Here is a 14,705-nt window from a genome sequence, read left to right as displayed (position 1 = left end):
GAGATGGCATCCCGCATTGTTGGATATCCTCGCATGGGCCCCAAGAGGGAGCTCAAGTTCGCCCTGGAGTCATTCTGGGATGGAAAGAGCAGCGCCGAGGATTTGCAAAAAGTCGCAGCTGATCTCAAGTCGTCCATCTGGAAGCAGATGGCCAATGCCGGCATCAAGTACATTCCCAGCAACACCTTCGCATACTATGATCAGGTGCTCGACACCACCGCGATGCTCGGTGCCGTTCCTCCCAGATATCGTTGGAATGGTGGGGAGATTGGATTCGATGTTTACTTCTCAACGGCCAAAGGGAATGCCTCTGTCCCTGCTATGGAAATGACCAAGTGGTTTTACACCAACTAGTAAGTGAGATCTCAGTGAAGTACGAGTGAATCATTTTGTTTTTTCTTCTTCTTTGTAACTAATCCATCCATCTCATTTAGTCTAGCCACTACACGGTTCCCGAATTGGGTCCCGATGTCAACTTCTCTTTTGCATCTCCGAAGGCCGTCAACGAGTACAAGGACGCCAAGAGGGTAATAGTTGGCCTTATTCCACAAATTCAGTGCCAGAATTCCCCGACATGAAAAGCTTGTTTTCTGTGACCTTATCCAAAACCAGAATCGCATAGAGTCCGAACCGTGAACAGATCAGGCCGCCGGGGTTGTTTCGCATCCGACTACCGGGTTTAGTGTTTTCTCTCTCCTCCCTCCCTTTCCTGTCTCACTCCTTCACCAGTCGCCGCCCTCACGATGCTGCCGCCTCCGCTGTCCTTTTTTATGAAACATGTATGGCGACCCTGTTGATGCTGATCAAAGCAGCAAAGAAGCAGAAATGCCAGAACTATAGATATCGATGAAGAAAGAAGAAAACAGAGGAAACAGAGAGAACATAGCATAAAAACTGCCTTCTATAGTTCTCTAGTAAAAAGTCAAGTACAAAACACGACTTAAACCAAAAAAAAAAAAAACTGCACACACACACGTTCAGCTTGTAATCGCACCCGAACAAGTACTTAACTTCCTAAATAACACAACAACAACTGCATAACATAATTGACTAAGTAAGAAAATAAACTAAAACAATATAAAACAGAATAGAGAAGCTTTAGTCTAAAAACAGCAGCATCGAGACATCAAAATCCAACAAACTCCTCCTTGGATCAAGTAGCTGCATACTCCAATTTTCTTTCTCAATGCTTCAAATCTTCCAGCTTGAAGTGGTTTAGTGAACATATCAGCAAGTTGATCTTCAGATCTGCAATAAACCAGCATGACCTCACCATTTTGTTGCACCTCACGTAGAAAGAAGAACTTGACCTTGAAATGCTTAGTTTTGCCATGAAAAACTTGGTTCTGAGATATTGCAATTGCAGCTTGGTTATCCACATTGATCTTGATACATTCATTGGAGTTCAGCCAAAGATCTTTCATTATCTTCTTCAGCCATAAGGCTTGATTTGCAGCTGCAAAGTAGCAGCTATAAACTCGCTTCTACAGTAGATTGAGCTACAATTTCTTGCTTTTTAGAACACCAAGTGAAACAAGCGATCCTAAACTGAAATAGTACCTGATGTACTCTTCATATCATCCATCGAGCCAGCCCAATCACTATCGTAATAACCTTGTAGATTGAATTCTTGACTCCTTCGAAACTTCACTCCAAAACATGGTTCCTTTCAAATACCTTAAAATCCTTTTAGCTGCAATCAAATGAAGCTGACTTGGATCACTCATAAATCTGGACAGAACACTTACAGCAAATAGAATGTCTGGTCCGGGTTGCAATGAGGTACATGAGACAACCTATTAGACTTCGTACATCGAGACATCCATGCCTTCGGCCCATCACTCTTCTGCAACTTCTCTTTGCTGCCATAGGTGTACCGACACTTCGACATTCCTCCATCTGAAACTTCTTCAAAATTTCCTTTAAGTACTTCCTCTGACAAATGAAGATTTCATAAGGACTTTGCTTGATTTCCAGACCTAAGAAGTAAGCCATTTTTCCTAAGTCTGTCATCTCAAAACCAGCAAATAAGCCTTGCTTAACATTTTCTATCACCTGAACATCATTTCCGTTACCAAAAGATCATCCACATATAGAGACAGAACTACCACACTATGATTCACTTTCTTAATATAAAGAGTGAACTCACTCAAGCTCCTTTTAAAACCTAAATCCAGTAGATATCGATTAATTTTTCCATACCAGGCTCTTAGAGCTTGCTTTAGTCCATATAAAGCTTTGTGCAATTTGTATACACTCTCTTCTTGCCCTTTAACACAAAACTCTTCAGGTTGTTCAATAAAAATTTCCTCTTCAAGCTCACCATTTAGAAATGCAGACTTGACATCAAGCTGAAAAATAGTCCAACCCTTCTCGGCTACAACGGCTAACAGAGTCTTATCGTGTCCAGCCTTGCAACTGGAGCAAAAGTTTCATAATAGTCTACTCCCCATACCTGAGCATGGCCTTTCACAACCAGCCTTGCTTTATACTTGTTAACAAAGCCATCAGGATTGAGTTTTGTCCTAAAGACCCACTTAACTCCAATTACATTCTTATTTAATGGCCTGTCTACCAATTCCCAAGTCTGATTTTTTTGAATCATTGTCATCTCTCCTCCCGCATTGCTGCAAACCACTTCGATCTTCCTTGGCTTCAGCAAAATTTGATGGTTCGAGCACTGCCACATTACTCCTTTCATAGATCTCAGCAAGTGACCTTGTGCCTCTTACAGGTTCATCATCTATTTTTCACAGAAGGTTTAGTGTCTTGCCAGCCCTCAAGAGGTGTTAGTTTCTCTAAAGCTTTTGTAGGTAATCTATTTAAAAGAAATACAGCAGTGTTGGCTGCCTCAGCCCAAAAACTTTTAGGCAAATTCTTTTCCTGCATCAAACATCTGGCCATCTCCATAATGTTTCTATTTTTCCTCTCACTAACCCCATTCTGTTGAGGTGAGTAAGGGGCTGTAAATTGCTGTACATTCCAGCTTGCTCACAAATCGCCTTGAATTTGTTAGCTGTATACTCGCATCCATTGTCCGACCTGAGAGCTTTGATTCTCTTCCCACTTTGATTTTCAACTAATGCTTTAAACTTCATAAATACATCAGCTACTTCAGTCTTAGCTTGCAGAAAATAGATCCAGCTCATTCTAGTCAGATCATCAGTAAAAGTAATAAAATACCTGCTTCCATTTAAAGAAGGTTCAGACATAGGTCCACACACATCAGCGTAAACTAATTCCAGCTTTTGATATGTCTTCAAGACTCCTCCTTTGAAGGGAAATCTAGTTTGTTTGCCAAGAAGGCAGGTTCTGCATTGTGGAAGCTCTTCCTTCAAGCTTGGTAAATCATCTACCAGGCCATTTCTTTGCATAACCAGCATACTCCTCCTATGAACATGCCCCAATCTTTTGTGCCACAGCTCTATATTCTCTTCCGTACACTTCAAAGCCATCTGTTGCATCTCATTGGCTTGAACACAAAACTTTTATCCCTCATTTGAACTCTCAAGACTTCATTGTCGTCGATCTTTAATGAGACATTCCCTTCCTTCGAACTTCACTATATAGCACTTCTCCACTAACTGACCAACACTTAACATATTCTGGTCAATGTTTGGCACAAAGAGGACATCCCTGATTAACTTCACCCCCTGGTTTCCTTTAACAGCAACTACACCTTTACCCCCGAACTTCAATATGCTGTCCATTGCCAATTCTCGACTTTGACTTTACTGTTTTGTTTATGCTCTTGAATAGCTCTAAGTTGCCAGTCATGTGATTAGTACAACCACTATCTATCAGCCATGTACTATTTTCGACTGAATATTCACCAGCTGAAGCAACAAATAAGTGCTCTTCATCAACTTCACTCACGCCACTTGTGCTTCTCCTGTTTGCTCGATAGGCTTTCCCTTGCAAATAGCTTCCATATGACCCAACTTGTGGCATCTTTCGCACCTCGCATCTGGCCTTTTCCAAAGATCTAAAGGACTCGATGGTTGGTTCCACCACAAGATCGACATGGCCTTTTATTATTTTTCCATTTGCTAGATCCACCAAAGATTTCCTTCTTTTGGTAAAAATTTCGAATCAGCAACATTTCCCTTAAACTGAATCCATTTCTTCCCTTTGCCTCCATCATTTTGCTTTACTTTGGCTTGCAATGCCCCCTCAACATGATCTTCTCTCCTCATTAGTCTTCTGTGCCCCGTGCCTACAAAGCATTCAGCAACTCGCAAGTTTTATATCAGCCAAGTCCCTTGTGTTTTCCGAGAAGCTATAGTAGCTTCAAATTTTTTCGGAAGAGACACTAGGATCTTCCCGAACAAGCCTATCATCCCTCAAGTCAGTTCCCAAAACTCTGATTTTATCAGCTATTCCCACTAGCCTATCTGAGTATTCCTTCACTGACTCAGATTCCTTCATCCGCTGTCTCTCAAATTCTCTCAAGAGATTCAGCACCTTCATACCTCTTATCTTCTCATCTCCTTCATATTCTTCCTTCATGAAATCCCATATGACCTTCGCAGAGTCACACTTCATAATTCTAGTGAAGATGGTAGGCGAGAGCAAGATAGATGTGCAAGATTTTGCCTTGGCTTTCCTTGTGGTTCTCTTTATGAAGCTTGATTTGATTGATGGTCGGATTATTTGGAAGTGGAGCAACTTCATAATCATCATCCACAACTTCCCATAGATCATGACCCTCCAGAAATGCTTTCATTTTAACAGCCCATGCTTGATAATTCTCTCTAGTAAATATTGGAGAAGCCATCATAGAAAAACCACTTGAACCTGTCTCCATCACCCTCTAACCTCTTTGCACTACAATACTTGCTTCACTTCACAGTCCCTCAAGATCATTCGATGCCGATACCACTGTTGATGCTGATCAAAGCAGCAAAGAAGCAGAAATGCCAGAACTATAGATATCGAGGAAGAAAGAAGAAAAACAGAGGAAACAGAGAGAACATAGCATAAAAACTGCCTTCTACAGTTCTCTAGTAAAAAGTCAAGTACAAAACACGACTTAAACCAAAAAGCAAAAAATAACTGCACACGCACATGTTCAGCTTGTAACTGCACCTGAACAAGTACTTAACTTCCTAAATAACACAACAACAACTGCATAACATAATTGACTAAGTAAGAAAACAAACTAAAACAATATAAAACAGAACAGAGAAGCTTTAGTCTAAAAACAGCAGCACTGAGACATCAAAAATCCAACAGACCCAAAGACCCACCTCCAAACTCGATGGCAACGACCGATAGCCTCGGTCTGCCCGACCACCCCCCGACGGACTACCAGGTTTAGGGTTAGCACTTAAGAAAAGATCCAATAGTCTCACTCCATGTTCCCTTGGGCACTTCTCTCTCCTCCCTCCCTTTCCCATCTTACTCCTTCGCCAGCCGCCGCCCTCATGATGCTGCCGCCACCGCTGTCCCTCGGGTGACGAGAAATTCTCACTTTTTGTTGGTTTAGTTAATTCTTTAGTTTGTATATTTTTATCAGCTCATCCATTTTTGTTTTCTTGTGCCTTCGTATGATCTTAGCATTACTTAAAGCTATCCGTTCTTGAATCTATTTGCTAATTTCCAGCTTGGAGTAGATACTGTTCCGGTCCTTCTTGGCCCGGTGTCTTATCTGCTGCTATCCAAGCCTGTAAATGGTGTTGACAAGACCTTTTATCTTCTGTCCCTCGGAAAATTACTTCCCATCTACAAGTAAGATATTATCAAACTCTTCTCTCGCAGTTTTCATTTGCTCATGTTTGGAATGCATTTCCTGACCAATGATAAACCATTCAGGAAAGTTGTGTCCGAACTTAAGGTAGCTGGCGCTGCATGGGTTCGGTTTGATGAGCCCACCCTTGTGTTGGATCTTGATTCTCACCAACTGCAAGCATTCTCTGAAGCATACCAGAACTAGAATCATGTCTTTCTGGCGTAAATGTTCTCGTCCAAACCTATTTTGCTAATATTCCTGCTGAGGCATATAAAGTTCTTACTTCCTTGAAGGGCGTCCCTGGATTTGGATTGGATATCATCGATGGAGACAAGACTCTTGATTTAATCAAGGGTGGTTTCCCCACAGGCAAGTATCTCTTTGCTGGAGTTGTCGATGGAAGGAACATCTGGGCCAATGATCTTGCTGAAACACTCAGCACCCGCCATGCTCTCGAGAGCACCGTGGGAAAAGGTAATACTTTCTGCATATGTTTCTCAATATAGTGTGATCTGCATGTTATGTATCCTTAAGTTGATATCTGATCCTTATTTATCTGCAGAAAAAGTTGTGGTCTCCACCTCTTGCTCTCTTTTGCACACTCCTGTCGACCTAGTTAACGAGACTGAGTTAAATGAGGAAATGAAGCCATGGCTTGCATTTGCTACTCAGAAGGTCGTTAAAGTCAATGCCTTGGCCAAGGCATTGGCTGGACAAAAGGATGAGGTACGGTTTGTTATCTTTTTGTTAAAGATGATGCTGAAAAGCAGCATAGCATGCCCATACTGTCATTGTTGCTACTAGAGAGTTTTAACAGTGGTGGTAATACATATTGTTAGCTTATTTTCTAGAATGAATACAGTCACTAGGATGCAAAGTTCTTAATTTAAACTAGGCCTGTTAGCTAGCAACTTTAGGGTGTATGTCAAGCATAATGTTCAATTTCCAAAATATTGATTACTAATGTTGTGAGATGGTATTTCAATGCTCATTGCTGATGGCTCTGTTTTCAGGAATTCTTCTCAGCTAATGCTGCTGCTCAGGCCTCAAGAAAGTCCTCTCCGAGAGTAAAAAACGAAGCTGTCCAAAAGGCTGTATGTTTTTCTGCTTAGTTACCCTTCATCTTTTATGCGTTCCAAAAATACCAATGAAAATGATATTACTGGTGTCGTGAACTCTTGATATTCTCATCTCTCTCAGGCTGCTGCTTTGGAGGGCTATGATCATCACCGTGCCACAGCTGTGAGTGCTAGACTTGATGCTCAGCAAACGAAACTTAATTTGCCAGTCATCCCAACAACCACCATTGGCTCCTTCCCTCAGAGCGAGGAACTCAGAAAAGTGCCCCGTAAGTTTGAGGACAAAAGGTGAGTAAACTAGATCTTTCTTTTCTAATAAGCGATGATAGATATGGCACGGGCTTTTATCCATTTCGTTATGACCCTCATTGGTCCTCTTACAGTAGTCTTTTCCAGATCGACGTACAGAAATGGCAATGCCTGATGGGCCGTGCCAGCCCAAGCACTGTAGGCCCGACACAATTGAGCCCATCCCGGGCCGGGCCTGTTAGGGGAAAAGGGATCTTGAGAGAGAGAGAGAGAGAGAGAGAGAGAGAGAGAGAGAGATCTGTACTCTGATTAGCATCGTGACAAATGTCCGGCAATAAATCCACAAAATACTGCGCCCGTCCCTATCGAAGAAGATCGCGCGACTTGACAAAGGGCCATGACAAATGCTCTTTGAGCAATAATAATAATAATAATAATAATGAATCGTAATAATGAATCGACTTCATTGCCAAAACGTTGGTCAACCACTATTTATCTTACCTAAGGTTACATGCTCTGCCTAAGCATGATTCTACTATCATCCCAAGAATTTTCTATACTTCAATCCCAGATCTTTGAAATAGCGCTGCTTATATTGATTGAGCTTGATCAAGATAACACAAAGCATGTGACAGGATTCTGCTGTAATTCGTCTTGGCATTGGCTATGGAATTTCATGAGATTCTTTGCCATTAAGTGTGTACGAGGAATTTTGCTTTTTGGTTTTTCGTCATGTGACACATATATAGAAGATGGATGTGGAGCAATTACGGACCATGTCAAAAGATGGATCCGAAATCACACATTGCATAAAGTCGTGACATGTATTAACACAATCGATGGGATCTTGATCAAATAAAAAAATAGAATAAGAAAGGGTGGATGCAATGGTTGGGATGGGAAGAAACTTGAGTCTTCAGATAATCCAAACACCGTAGCATAATTATCAAATTTTGGTTGCTGGAGGTGGGAATGTTGTTGTAGAAGTAGGTGTTTTTGCGGACGAAGGTGCCAGGATTCTTGGTGCTGATATGTATGGTCTATTCTTGATGGCCATTCCACATATCGTAATATACGGATTGTATGAGGATTTCCATCCTCCATTTCATATATATAGTTATAGTTAAATCCATCGAACAATTGTGGTCTAAACTGTTTTCACCGAAGGTTGCTCCTACGATGTGAGCCATAATGATCATTTTGCTCTTGCAATATAGCACTTCAAGAACTTGAGTGGCATGCTCCGACACCACTAAAAATAGCTAAAACAACGATTACGACAACCCAACAATCCCCTCTCCTCTTAGATTTCAAGATTTTGGCCATCTGAAATTCGTGTGAATTTGAACCTATTTCCGATTTGTTTGTGTGTTTAGAGGAAAATAGAAAACTTACCGAGATTGGTCCGTATAAACTGATTCATCAAGCAATGCCTCCCGTTCATCAACATTACTTAATACCACTTGATAAAAAAAGGGAATTCAATGGCGATTTATTTTAAGGAAGGAGACCAAAATACTCCTGTTACTTGAAAAAGGAAACAATTAGAAAACTGATTGGATGGACCGAGGTGGGGTTCCTTGAGAGAGAGAGAGAGAGAGAGAGGAAAAAGGCACGCCATCCATCTGATCAGCACTCCAGATGCCAACTTGCCTTTCGATCGCTTCTTTCTTTGCCTACCGCCAAAAGCGCTCCTCAGCCACAGGTGCCAAAGTGCCTTGCCATCTCTCCTCTTTTTCAATATCCAGACTGCTCATATAAAACAAACCTTAGAGCAACGTGGTATTTGTCGAGCCGACCCACCATCGGTTCCATCGATACCCCCATCGTCCCACGCCATTTCCTGGTCCCGTTCCTCCTCTTCTTCTTCTCTCTGTCCCTCGCCAATCGCGTCGATACCGTCCCAGCATATTTTTCAATGCTTTGCTGGGGTACCACTTTCTTTGTTACGTTTCCTCCGAAAGCGGGCATGTGACCTTCTTTTACTTTCCCAAATCACTGCCATGGTGATCCTGTCGTAATGAGTACCGCAACATGATTGAGGGAGACGCGGATGACCTTTGGTTTTGCAATGGTCGCATATTTATAATTGGAGCAGCTATCTGAAATCTGAATGGATTTTGACTTATCTCTAATATGTTTGTGTACTTAGAGGAAAATACCAAACTTATCAACATTACGATATTCCACTTTACTAAATTGATTGTGTAAAATGATCGCGGCAAGATGACGCCCCCCCGAAGCTCATCTGAGAATCTTAGCCTAGTGTTGGGATCCACTAAAGAATCAACCCTACTCACATACCAAGAATTTTCAATGCTTCGGTCGTAGACCTCTGGAACAACATTACCTATGTTGGTTGGGCTGGATCACAATATTGCAAAGCATGCGACAAGATGCAGCAATAGTTCGTCATCCCTAAAAAACCCTAAATTTTATGTTTAGTCCTAAATTTGCCCCAAACTTTAGGTTTAGTACCAAATCTACCTCAAACTTTTCTTTTATCTCATAAAAAAACCCCAAACTTTAGGTCTAATCCCAAATCTACCCTTTTTTTTTTGTTAAAAAATCATTAATTTTACTCTAGTCCTAAATCTGCCCTCGTTTGCCCTCCATCCAAAAATCGCGGCTATTCATCTCTAATTTTTATATCCTAGAACAGTTTTATTTTAAAGATAATTTTCCACGCTGCCTTGCTAGTGTGTATTTATTATCAATGAGGAAATGCCAAGTTAAGTTGGGACTAGACCATGGGGTAGATTTGAGAATAGATTATCGGTGATTTTTTTTAGACAAAACAAAATTCGAGGTAGATTTGAGACTGAACCTAAATTTTAGGGTTTTTTCCTAGACAAAAGAAAAATTCGGGGCAAATTTTGGACTGGATCTAAAGTTTGGAGATTTTTATGGGACAAAGAAAAGTTCGGGATAAATTTGAGACTAAACCTAAAGTTTGGGATTTATAAGGAAATTGGCCCATTGACTATAGAGTTTCATGATATTCTTTGCTGTCGAGTGTTTATGACGACATTTTAGTTTTTTGGTTTACGTCAAGCGCAACATGTATAGAAGATGTATGTGGAGTAATCATGGACTTTGTCAAAAGATGGATCCAAATCACGCATTTCATTAAACACAATCAATGGGATCTTGATCAGGAAAATAAAGAAGAGACAAAGAAAGGGTGGCTGCAATGATTGGAAGGAACTTGAGTCTAGAGATGATCCAAAAATCATATCATATTTATCAAATTTTGGTTGCTGGAGGTGGAATGGTTGTTGTAGAAGATGTAGTTGTTTCAGCAGATGGAGGTGCTATAATTCTCGGTATTGGGATGTATGGTCCATTCCTGATGACTTTTCACATATTGTAAATCCAGGGATTTTTTACGAAGATTTTCATCTTCCAATTCCAAAAGATATAGTCAGATTGATCGAACGGTTGTGGTTTAAAAATGGACTGTCTTCATCGAAAAAGCTCCTATGGTGTGAGCCACAATGATCTTTTTGCTCTTGAAATATAGAACTTCGAAAACTTGAGCAACATACTATGATACGAATTAAGTTGGCTAAAACAACAACTAAGAAAGGGTGATTGGTTGTTTTAAGAACATTGAAACTCTTGAGTGAAAGATGTGAGCATGTGCTTTTGTAGAATGAGACTAATTATGCGGATGTAGTAGTAATTTCTATCAAACCTATTATTAAAGAATTAAAGAAATAAAAGATATTTCAAGACAAATTCATAGTGGTATAGCTTTTCACTTGACACAATTTACTCTCTCAACTCTAATGGCCATGAACAAGACTTGAATCCATTGAGTAATCGCCGATATTTAACAGTTTATAGACGGTGCTCCCACTGCAAGAAGCTCATAAGGCGATTGCAGAAGCACGACCACCTCTTACAATCCTACAATCCCCTCTCTTCTCAGATTTCAAGAATTTAGCCCTCACATAAAATTTTGATATGAAGAAAAACATTGCACAAGCGAAAGCTAGGTGCATGTAGGACATGGTGAGAATACAACTGGAATTTCCGGCCATCTTCAAAGATACCTTTGATTCATTTATCTACGCCTTTATTCTTGTAAGCGTTGGATGGAAGCTGTTTGTGGCTAAATTAGCATGTTTTTCAATGTGTTTAGAGGGGTACAGATTTTCCCGTTGATAGACTGCCGGATTAGTCAAATGTGCAAATGTGTCGGGGTCCCTCGCCCATCGCGTTTCTCGTTAATGGACTGCCTAACTAAGCAATTCATTGAGTCCGACAGCTTGCACGTAATCTTTTGTACATTTCCACGCTTTATTATTTCATATAGGGGAGCGCCCATACAGAGAGAGATCAAAATCTTTCATTTATGTGCACGCCCATACACAGAGAGAGAAAGTAATGGTGATTGGGTGAGGATGGAGACCGCGACATGATTTCTAGAAGAGAGAGAGGGAAGTTACTTTTTAATCAAGTCATGCCATGTAATTAGTATTCTTAACGGAGAGGCTATTTGAAATTTGAATTGATTTGGATTTGTCTCGAACTTGTTTGTTTAGAGGAGAATACTGGACTTATTAAGATCGATACGTAAAAAATTAGGAAGGGACTCTAATTTTGGAAGGGCCGATGTTAAATAAATTTAAAAAAAAAATCATATTTAGGACTTAGGAGCGATGGTGTCAATTGCGATTTCCGTTGTTGCATACGACACCAAACCTTTTTTGGACATTAATCAAAGATTTTCACACATCTAAGAATTAGAATACTTTCGCACATCATTTATTAAATATAATTTACTATCCTCACGAGAAATTTGGATAAGGCTTTTGATGTGGTTGAAAGTCGAACCGAGCACACGCTTCAGTATCATTTCATGAAATTTTCACAATTTTAAAAACTTCAAATTTTGAAGTACTAAAATTAGGATTTTAAGATCATTTCTATTGGTAGTCATTTGATTTATCGAATCTTTCATTGGTTGTTTTAAGAAAATTAAAACCCTTTATTAGTGAAAGACATGAGAATATACTTTTATATAAGGAAATTAGCTTTTGCGAGTGTAATAACTTCTATCTAACACGTATTAGAAAAGTTAAAAGAGATAAAAGATATTGTAAGACAGGATTTATAGTGATTTGACCTTCCACTTGGCACGCTTTAAGCAGAGATGCAAATAAGGTAGCAGATTGGATTGCAAAAGTCCAGTATGGATCCCTACCTCACAATTGGTTTTCTAACCCCTCCAATAAAAAAAGGAACTTTCACTTGGCACTCTTTACTCTCTCAACTCTAATAGCCATGAACAAGACTCGAATCCATCAAGTAATCGCTGAAATTTTATGGTTTGTAAACGGTGCTCCCACCACTACAAGAAGCTTAGAAGACAATTCCACAAGCACCTCTTACAACCCTACCATCCCCGCTCTTCCTAGATTTCAAGAATTTAGGCCTCACGTAGAATTGCAATCTGAAGACAAACACTGCACGAGTGAAAGCTAGAGTGCATGTTGCAACATATTGAGATTGCAAGTTCGGAATTTCCTGCCATCTTCGGAGTTACCTTTGATCTGTTTATAGAGGCCTTTAACCTCCAAAGCGTTAGCTGGGAGCTGTTCCAGAGTCAAATGAGCCGTTGACCATCTTCCTAGCAATCATCCCAGCAATCTGTACTCACAAGGACAAAGCAGGATTTTTCCATTAATTGAGCATTTTGCTTCTGTATGGTCTGCATGACTCGGAATTGTCTTCACAAAAATGGCAAAATTGCCAGATCTTTTCTTGGGCTCCTCTCTAGGTTTCCGGAGCCTGAAAATCTGATATATCACTTTAATTAATCAATTTTATAAAGCAATCTCAACGAGTCTCCAATGACTTTGGCCGTGTCTCAGGCAAATGGCAATGTGGTGAAGGCAGCATGTGTTTTTCAATGTGTTTGTAAAGCAAAGAACGGACGAGAGAGAGAGAGAGAGAGAGGGCAACGTGGGACGATAGGTATGAGGGTGGCGACGATAAGCAGAGAGGGCCAACGCGGATGGTGGGGATGATAGGTATGACGAGAAGCAGGGAGCGACAGAGAGCAGAGGGACTAGGTTAGCGGAGAAAGAGGGAAGGAAGTCCCCTTTTGATGGAGACATACGACATTTTTAATGGGAAGGCTATCTGAAATTTGAATAGATTTTGATCTATCTTTCTTTATTTGTTTGAAGGAAAACAATAAACTTACTAAGATTGGTATGTAAGAATTGATTTACAGAGCAATACGTTTTGTTGATTAACATTATGATATATTCTTAACTAAATAAATTGTGTAAAATAATTGCAGCGAGTCTATGAAGACGTATGCTTAAATTATGTTTTAGTTAAGTGAAGCTCATTTGGGATTCTTTGGCCACTCTCGGGATCTATTGAACAATGACCTTTACTCAATTAGATGTGTCAAAATAGATTATAAACTCATTTCTTAACTCGTATGTAATGAATTGAATTACTATATGAGTTAGTTATATTCAATAAATATGTTTAGATTAGTAAAACTTAGGACAACACTTGTTAAATAGGTTTACAATTCATTAAAACCCAACCTACCTTTATGACTCTTTTTTCACTCTTTCTTGCTATCACTCAATTCTGCATTTGCTAGCTCCATGATCTCCCCTCACTTTTGAATATAAGATGGAAGTGTTTTAACTATACTAATCATGTCGGATTATTAGATTTACATGTATGGAAATAGATCACAGTTAGCATAATTAATTAGTTTAGATCAAATCATTTTTTATATGACCTAAATTCAATCCGATCCACACATTTGATGAGTCGAACTCAAGTATTGCAGCCCACCGTGTGCCACCGTATCATGAGGGCATCTATATCATTATACGAGATGGAAAGGGAATTACAAAACAGTTTATTTTAAGAACGGAGATTAAAATGCTCTTTTCTGACGAATGGAGACGCGGGTAAAATAGCCTTCGCGTGTTTTGTGGGGCAAAATGGGGGCAAAGCATCGAGGAGGGATTTTCCTTAACAGCACCCCATTCTGCTCAAATCGGGGATATATCTCGCGGAGCCCATAATGGAGACTCACGATAGACGAAAGGAGAGGTGGGACCGACCAGGTACAATTTTTTTTTTTTTGGTGGGTAAAAATAATAATAATAAGGTTGTTTTTTTTGCAAAGAACGCTTTCCAAAATGACTGACAATATACATAGGAGAGGCTAGGAGGCAAGACGAGGAGAAGGTAGCAAATAAAATATCATGCACAAAGAGGAAAAGGCACTCCCCCGAAGGTAGAATAAAAAATTCCCCCGAGGTCATGCAAAGTAGGAAAAGGGACGGACTCCCCCGAATATTTTTTGTGCTACCTTGTCCTCGTCTTGCCTCCTAGTCAATTTGTACCCGGTCGGACCCACCTCTCCCTTTATAAAATCGATCTTCCGCCTTGTGGTCGCTTCATTCTCTTTCTTCTTCCTCTCTCTATCCCTTGCACTCTTGCCACTGCATTAGACTAAAGTTCATCGTTCCCGATTCGGTCTCCACCGAGGTAGGATCCTTGCATCGCTCACATTTCTCCATCCTTAGGCTGCGCAACTGAGCGGGTTACACTAATTACTTACCTGTCGTTGATGTTTCTTCGATGATCCAGAGACA

The 14,705-nt window shown here is 40.2% G+C and overlaps 1 protein-coding gene across 1 annotated transcript; it reads left to right on the top strand.

Annotated features, from left to right (window-relative positions):
- Positions 1–7,102, top strand: LOC104427393 (5-methyltetrahydropteroyltriglutamate--homocysteine methyltransferase). Its single transcript, XM_039304730.1, is given in 8 exon segments — positions 1–353; positions 440–527; positions 5,606–5,730; positions 5,815–5,924; positions 5,927–6,205; positions 6,294–6,457; positions 6,745–6,825; positions 6,932–7,102. Coding segments are annotated over 8 exon segments (1,368 nt in total). The 5' UTR covers positions 1–3.
- Positions 7,103–14,705: the final 7,603 nt, after the last annotated feature.

Source organism: Eucalyptus grandis, chromosome 11, assembly GCF_016545825.1.
Source record: "Eucalyptus grandis isolate ANBG69807.140 chromosome 11, ASM1654582v1, whole genome shotgun sequence".
NCBI classification, from domain to species: domain Eukaryota; kingdom Viridiplantae; phylum Streptophyta; class Magnoliopsida; order Myrtales; family Myrtaceae; genus Eucalyptus; species Eucalyptus grandis.
This window is presented reverse-complemented; position numbering and strand designations above follow the sequence as displayed.